At 39.4% G+C, this 14,475-nt stretch overlaps 1 protein-coding gene across 1 annotated transcript in view; it reads right to left on the bottom strand.

Moving 5' to 3' along the window:
* Positions 1 to 14,475, bottom strand: part of pcxb (pyruvate carboxylase b) — a 316,797-nt gene that overhangs the window by 254,894 nt on the left and 47,428 nt on the right. Inside the window, exon 10 of the mRNA XM_083937027.1 lies at positions 1,665 to 1,783. Coding sequence (XP_083793153.1) covers positions 1,665 to 1,783 — 119 coding nt within the window. The remainder of the gene's footprint in view (positions 1 to 1,664; positions 1,784 to 14,475) is intronic.

Genomic DNA, 14,475 nt, shown 5'->3' on the forward strand with positions numbered 1-14,475 from the left:
GTTTTTAGTTATAAAGTTGGGTGGAGAAATGTTGGGAATTAGCAGGGGAGCTTCATTGACTCTTTATGAATCATAAAGGTGAAATATCGCTGACCATAAGAAAAGAAAACAAAGCTACCAGGAGAGTCAGAGAAGGTCTAAGCATGCCCACACAGTCCTTGGAAGATGTCTAATCAGCCAAAGTAAGAGTACTAAGAGTGTCAAGGGGCTTTAATCCACCAACTATTTAGTTAATAACATGTTTCCTTGAGTGAGCTCAACTGGGGGCACACAGGTACCACTGCCACTTCTGAGTCTATACCACGCATGTAGCAAGTGGACAAACACCATCCTTGAGAGTACATCCTCCTATAAACATGGAAAAATAGAGCCCTACAAAGAAAAATAAATAAATAAAAGACCTAAATTGTTAATGACAAAAAAATTATTGCTATCACATCCGTCTTTCAGATCATCATTATTAAGACACATTACCCCGTAACTGACAGGATAAATGTAGACACAGTTTTACTCCAAATAACACAAATTAAGGGTGTGGGAAAACAAAATTGCTTTTTTGTTGTTGAGAGGGGCGGTTGTTTGACTTAATGATCACCAGGACTTCAATGTGTACTGCTACTGAGTTTTTCCACCCATCCACAGCTGATTTAGTTCAGCGTAGTGTAATGTAAATAAAGAACGATGAAAAAAGAGTTGATTTGCGTGAGAGAAAGAGAGAAGAGAGAAAGAAAAAAGAAACAAGGACTGAAAAACCAAAGAGATTAAAGAAGACAAATATTAGCGTAGGGAACTATCATGACAGCGAGAGATTAAAGCTAAGAATTTTCTCATGTCATGTTTGGTTGCCATAGGAACAGGTGGAATCACTTTGTTTCCATGCAAATCTCCCCACTGCTCATAACTTCCTATATTAGATGCACTGATTTGTTAGTCTGTCAGCTTAATTCAATAATTTAGCTAATTATGCAGGAAATCCAAAATTAATTAGCGTAATTGTAGTTTTCCGTGTGTACACACACCAGTGCTGAACAGAGATTTATGGGTGAATGTGCGACTGGCCTGGAGGGCCTGTATACATGTACCTGTGGGTTTTTTTTTGTTTGTTTGGTGTTTGTGTAATAGTTTGAGCCCCATCTGTGTCGTTCCAACCGAGCAAATCTCACAGTTCATCAGTGAAGAGGAAGGCTATTTATATCTTTCATTATCCTCTCTCTCTCTTTCTCACCTCTCTCCTTCATTCCCATTGTCTATCACCCTCCCCCTAACCTCATCTTTACAGCTCTTCTTTTCACTGCTTCCACCTGTTCTGGCTCTCCTCACTTTCCCAATCTCTTGCTTTACCTGCGTCCCTTTGCACTTCCCATCAATCCCTTCTTTCCTTCCTTCCTCACAATGTCTATTTCTCTTTATTTCTTTTTTTTTTGCACATGTCTGTCTCACATATATCAAATGATCTCCCCTTTTCACAAGTCCACCTACGCCTCAACCTTCAAACTCTCTACTTCTGCAAATTTTCAGAGTGGGAACCATCTAACCTTGAAGCTGCACACCTGCCTGTGGACTGATGATACCAAACAAAAGCACATATAAAACGACAACCGCCGCAACCATCCAGCTGCCCACCTGCCTAAACCCATCCGCACAGGTAAACATCTGCTACTTACTCAGTGATTTCTTCGGTGACTGTGTGTTCAACCTGGAGCCGAGAGTTGACCTCGATGAAGTAGTGTTTGCCGTGTTTGTCAACCAAGAACTCCACGGTCCCTGCATTTTCATATCCCACCTGCAGCAACAAACAAAAAACAGGACAAGGAGGCAGTTTTACAGCTCTGAATTATCTAAGTAATGTTGTTAGTTGTGTAAACATTCAAGAGGGAGCACTCACTCATCTTAATGAGCCATGAAAACGAAAGAACAAAAAACTCTCTCCAAGAAAATATGACTATATAAAATGAGGAAAAAATAAGCTTCATGTGTTATTTTTCTAAAAGGGAGGAGGGCATCTATTTTAATTTTTCCTCCTTAATAATAATAATAGGATGATGAATCAAGGATGATTTATTGAAAGCTCATCATCATAAAAGCTAATTTTCACACTGCAATCAGAATTACAATCAACGACAGGTACAATAAATATACAGGAATTTGTCTCGGTTTAGATGGCACATGATTGTCCCTGCGCTGATACCACTGTTACAGTGTCAACGTGATACAAGGAAGACTGATTAAAATATAAGGCCTAATCAATATTTTTAGGATACATATTTACAGAGATAACCAGCAAACAGTGGCCATAAGACGGTACTGTATGTGTTACTCTGCATAGATAATATACAACCCTACCACCTGATTGTTAGGCCTAGTCAACAACTACACAGGTATTTTTGTCAACAAGATTTTTTTTCATTGTTGGTTCCCAAAAGAAATCCTTTCTGCTTGCAGAAAACAAATCAAAATTCTGTAAAGAGCCTGTCAAACCAACTGACAATGAAATAACCTCAAAATCATGTTGGCAAAACACACAATGACAATAATGTTGGTCAGAGGCCTGAAAAAAAGCCATTACTGGAAGGCTACCTTACTGCAATTGCGCATCAATCCCTCCGTAGAGCGTTCAGAGTCCTCTTTTCTTCTATATAGTGAAAGAATAGCTGCACATTTGTGTGTTTACATGTAAAAAGTCATGTTAGCCACATCCATCTTTGCACCAAATGTGGCCTCAAAAGTAGATAATTGTGCTTACTCTGATGCTACGAGCCAAAAACTATTTTTCCTGCCAACATGGCATCACTGAAAAATGGAGTGTCTGAAAATATCCAACCTGGCCACAGTTTTTCAAAAGATCAATTATCAGTTATCTATATTGATACACAATTCACATTAAACGCCATAGTCCAGCTTTCTCTGAGCTTACAACCACATCTCAGTCTTGACCCATACCCAACAGACAAATATTCAGTACATATCATGTATAGCGTGGACACGGATAGCAACAGTAAAATTACAATACGTATAAAAAGCAAACTCACAGTGTACAGACAGAAAGAATGTGCCACCATATAAAGAAACGTTGATCGGAGCATTTATTCAAGGCTTCTGAAAAGGTAAAAATCATATATTTAATTTAGGACTTTCAATTCTCATTCAGTCAGTACTCTGGTGTCCCAACGTACCATTTCAAACACAACATGCTGCTTTTTATTACTTTCATGACTACTTATATTACTGATTCTTCATTCACCAGACAATGACAAAACATCCCCCATCCTGATGACGTGATAGACATGTTCAGTCAGGTTTTAATGTTCATTTTAACTTTTAATTATGGCTGTTAGAGTGGGAGCATTTTCTTTATTTTTCCATTCCCAAATCTAAAATTTGATGCAGCACCTGCAGTAATTTCAATAACAATAATTTCTGAGGACTGACTAAATAAATAAACAAGGTAAATATCTAAATCATTTCATTATTTAGTTGGCTTTTCACTGTGCCAATCACAGTAAAACGTGATAATTGTGGAGGAAATTAGCATGTTAGTAGACTAACACCGGCACTTTCTATACTTATGCATCAAAACTCCACTTTTCATCTCAGCTCCAGTTTAATTTCGCCCAGTGGGAGCTGCAAGCAGAGTGTAATTGCTCTATCAATGCTACATAAATAAAATGTATCATTTAATCAGTATAATTTTGAGACTAGGCGGGTTTACACAAATTACAGATGATTTGGAAAAAGCAATCCGATTGGTGTTCCAACTATTTTCTCCAATTTAACCAATCATAGCAGCTCAAGGTTATCAGATCACTGATTGTTCCTATAATCAAAGCGTTGCCATGATATGAAATGTACCCCATTTTGAGTGAAGGAAATATTTGGAGAAAACAACATCCAAACATCAGAATGAAATTAGAGGGTTGTGAGCAATCAAGTGTCCAAAACCCAAGCTGCAAAAGAGAAAACATTTCCCAGAAGGCTTAGATGTGAACAACCCAACAAAACGCAACAGCACCACCTACATTTGAAAAAAATCTATGTAAAACTATTTGATGAACAGACAGGTTTTTATTTTTGGTTCCTTCCCTCCCTCTTTGTAGCGTTGAGCATTTGGTGGAAATCAGGCTGGGAGAACACAACAGGAGGAAATGAATGATCTAAACTAATCCTTCACGCCAGTCTTCAAACAGAAAACTGCATGCTTAGTCCTTTTGTTAAACTAGCCAAGTGCCTTCAGGACTGCTTACATTTCCAACACTTGGCGAGCATAAATATCAAGACAACCAAATGGTCAGAGAATAAGAGAAGTATGGATTGCAGAGACAAAGATGGCCCTGAGCTAAAAAATGCAGCTATTAGAATTTGGCAACCAAACAAAATACAAAACAACCTTTGAAAGAACCTCATAGATTGTTGGGGATGAAGTAATAATGAAGAATCCATTATGCATACGCTGCAAACAAATGTTTCACCTGAGAAACACAACACCTGCTCAGAGCTCCTTAGTCACTTCTTATTATGCCCATAACTGGTATAATTAAGTTTGTTGTGAAGAGGAAATTACCCACACCCACATGCAACACATGTGTTAATATTCGCCGTAACCTTGTTAAAACTTCATCTGTGTAAAAATATTCAGAGACACTCAGTCAGCAGAGTTTTCTCTGCAGAGAGAGATTAGTCCCGTTTATGGCATCTGTAGCTCCCCACAGGTTTTACCAGAGAGACTCATTAGAGGGATCACACACAAAACACAATCTAACACACATACAAACACATACACAAACATAGGTGTAGGTTTCGTGCGGGATGCAGAAGATATGTAGTAGTCGGCAGTATCCAACCACTTAATCAGTGGTTTCAATCTGGCATTAAACAGAACAGCTCTGCATTTCGGCCTGCATGCATATTCTTTAAGACCAGACATTGTTGAAACGGAGCCTTCATTATTGGTAGCAGAACAACAAGTTAGCCACTTGCAGCCCCCTGCTGCGCACAGGGCTCGGGCATGAGGAGAGAAAAGAGGAGAGGAGACAGTAAATGACAGTAAAACATAGCAAAGAGTGAACAAACACTGTGCTGCAACATGTGTCTTTTGGTGTAATTAAAGGCATTGTTTGTTTATTTAAAAGCATTGTGTTATACCAGCCCTTGACATGTTTACAGTCTCAAAACACAGTACATTTTGAGATGGTTCGTGACTGCAATTTCTGGGTGATATGTTAAAAATTTGTATTTTTCATGATTTTAGAAGTGTTAGCTAATTTGTTACAACTCTTATAGCAAGTCAGATTCCTTATTGACTCTTAAAACATGCAGAACCATTCAATTTAATGTTTTGAAACTGCCATTTTAAACATCTTCCCAACATGTGACAATGGTGGAAGGAGCAGAGCACCAACTTAATGTGCAAATACAAACACATAAAACCTAACAACACAAAACACCTACATACTCCAAGAGCTCTGTAGTCTTTACTCTACTAGCTTACATGAAATAAAGTATGGCAGAGGGTAAACAGTTTAAATATATATGTATGCAAACACCCCACATACACACACACTGACTGTCTATACACACAGCTAGGCTACTCTATTCTGTGTTCATGAATGTGCAAAATTTCAGCCTTAGTCACCTCTCTTAACCTTCTCTGTGTGTGGTCAAATTTTTCATGGTGCTGTGTGCATTTCCTGTACAGCCTGTGATGACAAATACGTGAAGCTAGTACTCAAGCCTCAAGGCCTCGGTGATAAAATGTAAAGGGTGAAAGCCAATACCACAGTAGAAGACACACTCTCGACTCTTAAGACACTAACAAGGACATACATACACACACAGCTCCGTAGACTTTACAAATTCCATCACATACCAATATGTGTCACTCCATATTGCACTCACACTCTCTTGCTCTGACACACTGATTCAGTGAGTGAAGTAGCAGCAAGTTTAACAGATTGAGTGGTCACTGTTTTATAAAGTCTGACAGTCAAGTCAATGGGCTGTATTAGCACAGGAGAGGTCACCGGGGTGCAGCATACACACATTCGACCATACAAGCATAATGTGCATTCACACACTTAGCTCCCTGCAACTGACCACAGTGTGTGTGATTATGATTAAATGATCCCAGCCCTGATGAATTAACACTGGTGTATGGCTTTGAATAGGAAGTGACAGAGACAGATCGCTGGTACTGTACTGCAAGAAAGTACGAGAGAGAGACAAGAGAGCGAAACAAAGTGCATTAAGAACAGTTCATGAGTAGTAGGAGAAAAATGGGTGAGTACAGTTAGATGGATGGAGGAAGTGAGGAAGTTAAAGAAAGATTGATGGATGGATCAAATGAGGACATGAGGAATCCAAGTATTCAGCAAGAGTGGAGAGAGAGGACAAAAGGATGTACAGAGTGAAAGAGAGGATTAGGTGGAGCAAATCAGGGAGGGGAAGAATAGCAGAGAGTTTCAATGATGGAGGGACTGTCACTCCCTGGTTTCTCTCTCCCCCCCTCCAAGCACTTCAGCTTAAAATCATTTGTGTGCGATGTTTTTACAGGATGTCAAAATTCAAATTGACAGGGTTTTTTTGCTCTGCAACGCCTCACTGTGCCAGAACATTACTCATGGAGTTCACAGTAGTAGAAAATGCTGGGTGAAATCATTCATCAAAAAGACGGAGCAAAGTAGCGACGGAATAAAAGGCCCAGATTGCAAAGAGTGGCCTTTTTTTTTTTTACTCCTGCAGCCTCTTGCGAGTGTATGCAGTGTGTGCTCGCCAATCTGCCTGTCCTAATGGCTAAAACAAATGTATAAGGAGGACAGTGGAATTTGTTGAGTTAAAAAGGTGTGGAAGAAACAGGTCGGTACAGCAGCGGCCCACATAAAGTGTGTCTTGTGTGTGCTTGATTTTCATGATTTATGCTGAAACTGCACAATGTCTAATCTTTATCTTCTTTGCCCGAGCAGAGTGATGTTTGGGATTTAAGTTGCACTGACTCTTGTAAGTGTAGCAACATTACCGCTGTGATCCCCTTTTGGCTTCTGGAGCCGCGGCATCTTTGAGTCAGCAGTTTGTGATTAGCCTTGATGTGTCTTGACTGAGTGCCATGTAAGTCCATTGCTATCTTAATGGTGCAGGGGGAAAAAAAAAACATTAGGTAAGAGCATACCCTAGATTAAGGACTATCAAAGCGTCCCATTCAGCCCGCACAATATAAACTGTGAGAGACTTGCGGGGCCGCCAGCGATCGACAGTAGGCTGACATTACTGTCTTGAAGAGGCTGTAGCTAGGGTAAAACTGGCAGGGCCATCTTCAAAGGGGTCCCATGACCTTTAACCTTAAGATATCTGAATGAAATGGATTGTATGGGTGCCCATGAGTCTCCCCTTTACAGACATGCCCACTTTATGATAATCCCAGTTTGGGGAAAAAACAGGCTTTTTTGCATGCAGTAAAAAATGTGCCATTTACACTTATTCTAAAAAAGGGTTTTGAATATTTCTGCATACTGAGAATCTTGGAACTGCATAAATTGGGTTTGACTCGAAAGCAGAGACTTTTGTGGATTGAATGAATCCAGGTATTTTACTGTGTGATGATGATAGTCACCATAGTAGCTATTCTATTGTAGTGAGAGCATTTTTTGAAACTTGACCTTACTGTATAAAATGAGCTGTTGTGACCTCGCAGATAATCACAGCCTCATGAAACTTTACAACCATAAGCTAGAGACCGACGGTATTCAGAGGATGGATGGCTCTATTTTTTTTATTTTTTAGACCACATGCTCTTACTTAACATTTATGTTAACATGTATCCCATGTTTTAGGATTATGTTCATACAGCTTTAGGCTAATAAAATAACATCATTTTTGTTTTAAAAAATCAATTAAAAAAATCAATGATAGGCTACTTAGTCCCTAATTTATATATTTTTTATTATTATTTGAAAGTTTGGCCCCCACAGTGTCTGCTTAGACAAATTCTGGCCTTTGAACAAAAGTGGTTGATGATCCCTGCACTAGATGATACCGTGTTCCACCCCACTTATTTTTAAAATATAACAGTGTGTCTCCCTTTTTATGCATCATATAATCCTCCTCCTCCTAAAATACTCTACGAGTTTTTAACACCAAGGTGTGAACAGGTGTTCTACAGCACATACCGCTTATTATTAGACAGGGGTTTTGTTTTTGCCAGCAAAGTATTTGGTCACGTTAGCTCTGATGAAGTTTGCATGAGTCTGAGACTGTCAAAATGTTTTTTATTCTGTGTCCTAATTATCTTTATCTGACGGATGGACTGCAGTTTTCATCTCTACAAGGACACACAAAGAATCCTAGCAGATGAGGCTTGGTGCGTAGCATTACAATCATTTTTGTCTTTGAACACAAATTACAGAAAGAAGTTACTACATAGAAAATTTGCTTTGATTAGTCATGGGGAGAGGAAATAGGAAAACATTCAAGATTTCCTTTCAGAGATTTTGAGTTCAACACTACTTGGAAAATGGTCAAATCCTCAATACCCCACATCCACCAGCCAGAATGGAGTGAATGCTGGGTCATGAAATGTCCAGGGGCAGTCAGAGTAATGTGGGACATGCTTCCCAGCTTTAGGTATGATGCGCATTAGGCAGCAGAGGGAACAAGACAAATCAATTGTACAATCGATGGCACTGACCTGTTAAATGGCCGTGTCTGGTGGCTGGTGGTCACATTAAAATGTGTGTGTGTCTGTGTGTGTGTGTGTGTGTGTGTGTGTGTGTGTGTGTGTGTGTGTGTGTGTGTGTGTGTGTGTGTGTGTGTGTGTGTGTGTGTGTGTGTGTGTGTGTGTGTGTGTGTGTGTGTGTGTGTGTGTTACAGAAGTTAGTTTAATGCAGACTGACATTCAGGACCAGTGGACTGACACCAGGGGTTGAAATGATTCTGTGACTTAATTGGTCTGAGGACAGCAGCTATGGATTATTTCAGTAATCCAGTAGTTTACCAATTATTCCATCGAATAATAGAGTAATCCGATACAAAATCATTTTGCCTTATTTAAGCCGTAAAGAGTACAAAAAGTTACTCTGTGGCCACCAAATATCACTAGCATGTGGCCCCCTGTGGCCACCAAGCTGTATCATTGAAATACGTTATAGCAGCATATTTTCATTCTGACCATGTCTTTGCATTTATTGAAATGTTACAGTTAAAGAAGGTTGTGTTGCATTGAATTGCCTTTTGAACTGTATTTCTTTTTCTTTTTACATACATTTACATTTTGGCCACTAAAACTGCACCTTGGCCACCAAATGTAGGTGCTTGCTGACTTATGGGGCCAGTGCTCAGAGTTGTTTCCTAAATTGCATTCAATAATATCTGTCAAAACCAATTTAGAGCATTAAAGTGACATTTTACATTTTGGGTTTTTAAGAAAACATTTTCTAAAGGAAGGTCCATCTCCTGAGCTGCTGTCCGCTTTCTTTCTAGCGGCAGGCCTCCTGAGGCCTCGGGACAGCTGGGTGTGCTAAGTTGATAATTCTTGTCTCATTTGTGGTTAGATAAACAGTCAGTTTGTCAATTTCATAGTCCCATAGCTATTTTCAAAGCTGAAGCAGTCATGTTTTACGGAGATGGGCCTGCTATTGGCAGCTGTAGCAGGCAAAGAATTTGTCTTTTACACTTTATTTTATTTTAAAAGACAAGCCTGAACTTAGGAGTTCTCTTTAAGACCAGTATGGAGAGCAGGAAATATTATAGCAACTAATAGTACTATAAATATTCCCAAGCCCATGTGCATATTGAAAAAGACAGAAGATATCCTTAAAGGAACCTGTTGGTTTGCTTTAAAGCACCCAAACGAAATATGCTAAGACAAGCTTCAGGCATTGCCAAGGGGTGGAATGAGTAAAACACAGATGGGGGGAAATGACTACATCTTAATTTTCAGTAAAGCCCAAGGGAAAACTGCACACAGTCAGAGGGGAGGAGTGCTGCCATCTTTATGACGGAAACAGAGTTTATGGAAAATGAGGGATTCATTTTGAGAACAGCAGCACTAACAGTCACTGCAGTGAAATAGAGGTTCATCACATAGACTGATTCTTTTCATATAATACACAAGGGTATCACAATCTCAAAATGAAAAGCTGTTTCAAGGTGCTACGCGCAGCAACTTTAGAGTCACATTAGTATCTAACAGTTATTCCATATCCAGATCCTATGGTACATCTTGCTCTCCTCTCCTCATCTCATCTAAACATCATTGCTGTTTCTTCCTTTTAACTGCAGCTCACTTCTTTTTTTCATTTCTTTCCTCTCGTGGGGATTGGAGTTAATCTGGTGCCAAGATGTTCTGTAATCGGATCCCTTTCCTTTTCAGACTCACAGAACACTCAACTCTCATCCGATTCATTGCTGATACAACTGCAGAATACACACAAACACACACTCACAAAAAGATCAGCTCCATTTCAGTGGTGCTACCTTTCTAATCCTTTTGCTGCAGGGAGATGCCAAAGCAGCGGTGCTCATCCACCCGAGCACACTACACACATAATGTACACAACCAAAAAAAAAAAACCACACGTAGGCACAAATATAATTCACACATATCACATACATGCCTAAAGGGACACAAAACTGTGATCATAATGAGCACGATCACGCATACGCCCACACACACAAACACATTCACAGTCCCATATGCACCCACACGTTCACATTTATCCAAGTTATAATGGAAAAAGGAGCTTGACCGGAATCCCTCCATCCAGTTTCCAATTCATATATTCATCTCTTCATTTCAGTTCTTCTCCAGGCTTTAAGTCCATTATCTATTACTTTCTGTTTCAATCATGCCTGTCCCATGCTTTCACTTCTACCCTCTGCCTCTGTAATTAAGATTCAGGTCATCCTCCCTTCTGCTCCATATCCTGTTTTCAACACTTGCACCAAATAATGTCCTGGATTAAAAAAAGGACAACATGTTTGGCCATCGAAATCTGTAATGGGAAAACAAACATACCGCGGGATAAGTAAGAGGTGCAAATGATTTCACAGATCTGAATGGGAGGGATAGAACAACAATAAATTGATACTTATTACTATTCTTGTGGGAGAGGTTTTAGTCAAGGGGGCCCTGTAATTGGAAATTTGACTTATTATGTTGTTAATTCTGGTGAAGTATTCAGACGGGATAAGACTCCCTCCTGAATTGATGCCCAAATTACCTCATGTAAAAGTGTTTTTTGAGCGTGGTTATTAGTATTGCATCATGCACACTTAACAGGTTCTCAATTTGAGACCAGAATACCCAAGGTTTGCTTAAAATGGGTTTGTGGTGTATTTAAATGCAGGGGATTTAAGCTCTTCTCCACACTGGTTAAGCTGTTGGAAAATGTGTCTAGACTACAGCCCACATACTAATGAAGAAAGTCCAGTTGTAGCATGGCATTAACAGGAGATTACCTGAGGCCAGGTAAGGGTATGTTTTATTGGAACAAGACAGAATCTTTTGATATTACAGATTCTGACAAGACCATAGACTAATATGGTAGTTACCTGTGATGGCACCTACCTGTCACTCAAAGCTGCACTCTAACTTATGAAGAACTTTAGGCCTTAATATAATTGAAACGGGTAAGTAATATAAAAACTCAACCCGCATACAGTGGGTAATTAGTTCTAGAGACCAAAAAAGTTTTTATACCAGGCTATAAACATGTTTATTTCTGCTGCAAACTCAGGCATTTTAACATGGAGAGTCTATGGTGTTTGACTCACTTTTGGAGGTTAATGCTAACATCCGCAAGATAACATGCTCACAATGATAATGCTGATGTGTACCAGGTTTATTTACCATGTTCCCCATCTAAGTTTAAATTGTTAATTAGCCACAGAGAGTGCCGCTGAGGTTGACAGAAATGTCAATAGATTTCCCAAGAATGCAGTAATAAACCAAAGTACTGTTTATCCTGAGGGGGCACAAATGTCTGTTTTTAAGTGAAATGTCTCATGTATTGGAAAGCTTGTCATTAAGTTTGGTAAAAAAAATATCAGCCTTGGAGATGTAGCTGTGCCATATCTGTACAAAATGTCATGGGTATCTGTTCAGATATTTCAGTCTGGACCAAAGCGGCAGACATTGCCATCACTAGCCCATGCTACTAAGCATGACTAATAAAATAAATTACTTGAGCTCAAAGTAATAATTCCAATTACAGGTCAAAAAACTTACTTTGACAAATTGGTGCTTTTGTTGAACCTACTTTATAAGTGTAGTTTCATTATTTTTACTTTTCAACTGAAAGGTCGGAGGTCAGGCTTTGCAACAAACACTGTTGCAGATGTTACATTATTCCCAAGGACACAAAAAAGGTGAAATCCTATATTCTACAAATAAACCACTTATTTCTGAAGTGACAGTCGTTTATTTCTTCTGCACTCTCTCTCTGTTTGCTGCTCTCTCTTCCTTCCCTTTGCTTTTCTCCCTTTATCTTTTTCTGATTTTCCTCTATATGGCCACAAATCAAAACAGTGACTTTTTTCTTTTCTCTACCATTTCTCCGTAAGTGGCAGTAGTCCTTTGCTGCACTTTCAACACTCTCCCCGTCTTCTTCCTTTACGGAGGTCAAGCTTTCAGAAAGTCTTTTCATCTAAAATATATATATATATATATTAAGGAAGTGGAATTAAAAAAAAGAAAGTGTGTCAAGTGACTGAGGGCCGAAAAGGTCACAGATGGACAGATGGCAGAACAGCGATGCGGTGAAGTTGCAGAGGGACAGAAGAAAGAATGGAAGAGGTGAAGGGAAGGTCGCTGGGGAATAGAGATAAAGCAAGGTATGGAGCAAAAGATTGAGAAAACAAGATAAACAGAGAATCATCTAGAAGAACTATATTAAAAAAAAATCAAAGCACCTGTCGATTTACAGTGAGAAAACCTGACGGGGTGTTGTTAACAGGTCTGGGAATGAATACTAACTGAATCATGTGATGTAAGAGTGATGAAAGGAAGGGCCACAAGAAGCAGCAGAGTTGAAAGGTTCAAAGCGGCACAGATGATGTACAAGACTCATGTCACAGGACTGCAGACAAAGACGACAGTGTGAAGCAACAATGGCCCTTTTCAGAGATGGAATATGTTGGCTTCATCTCTGTTTAAGTGATGGCTTTTGTCTGATTCCTATTTGTTCTTGTGCTGTATGTAAAGGATATCATAATAGCGTCCATGCAGATAGAACGGTCACTCACAGTATCTCCCTTTTAATTAACTATTGTTTTGTTTATGCATAAAAGATAATAATTAAGATATCAACATTACAACATTACACTGCAGAAACAAGATGGGTATTTTGTCTCTCATTGTGCATACTTAACTTTGTGTTGCTGCAAACTCCCGGTGCTTCTGATGGACAGTCCAACCAGAAACCAACATGCACAAAATTGCATCACATTTATACAACGACATGCATGTCTGGCAGGGACTAAATAGTAAAAAAAAAAAAGATCTGCAGACGTAAACTCTAACGTAGAGCTAATCAATGCTTTTAAAAGGGCTGCTATAGACCATCAAAATCAGCATAGAGCATAAAAAAAATGTATGTGGTCATTAAAATTAATTTTAGATGCTGATGGAGATTTGCGATAAACAATGTGTGCTGCAATTTCTATGCTTTCAAGTAGCTATTTGTACCACAAACGAATCAGCCATTCTGCAGCTGCAGACAAACGGTGATGTCGCAGTCACGACACATTAACAATGATCTGCGGATAATAGAAAGAATATGTATTGATCAGACGATTTTTCTAACAGTACTAAGAGAGTCTGAGAACCAAAATGGAAGCTGCAAAGCCATCAGCCAGCAGTGTAATGGGAGTTGTACATAGTCTGGAAGCAATGCAGCCATAAAGTGCACACACAGAAGCGAGAGAGATGGAGAGGGAGAGAAAAGGGGAGGGCAACAGAGACAGATTTTAAATCAATACAGCCGCAGAAGACACCTAACAGGAATTTACAGTCCATGTGAGGACACACAGAATTGCGGGCTCATAAAATCGGATGTTTACTATCAATTAATTTAAAAAAAAAATAGACATCAAGAGAAAAGTGCAGCCATAACTTTAGATGTACTGAAGGGACAGAGACAGAAAGGGAGACTCGTCCCAAAATAACACAGCACGGTTCAGAGAAAGATCCGTGGGCTGATTCACTGTCAGCAAGGCAACCCAAGCTGTCACATTTTATGACACTATCAAATAAACTGCTATAGGGAGAGGGTGTGTGTGTGTGTGTTTATGTGTGTTTATGTGGTTGGTTTTCACATCTTTTGCCATCTTTTAGTTTCTCTACTTTTTCTTTACCTCCTTGGCCCTGTAACCTTTACCTGTCCACCTGAGTTTCCCGTCTCTTGTGCCTTCAAGATTCTTCTCGATTTCCTGCAGGAATCTGAGTCGGGTCTTCAACTTTGGCCTTTTATGAAATGTCACTAACTAACT

The sequence above is a fragment of the Echiichthys vipera genome, assembly GCF_963691815.1.
Source record: "Echiichthys vipera genome assembly, chromosome: 22".
Taxonomy (NCBI): Eukaryota; Metazoa; Chordata; class Actinopteri; order Perciformes; family Trachinidae; genus Echiichthys; species Echiichthys vipera.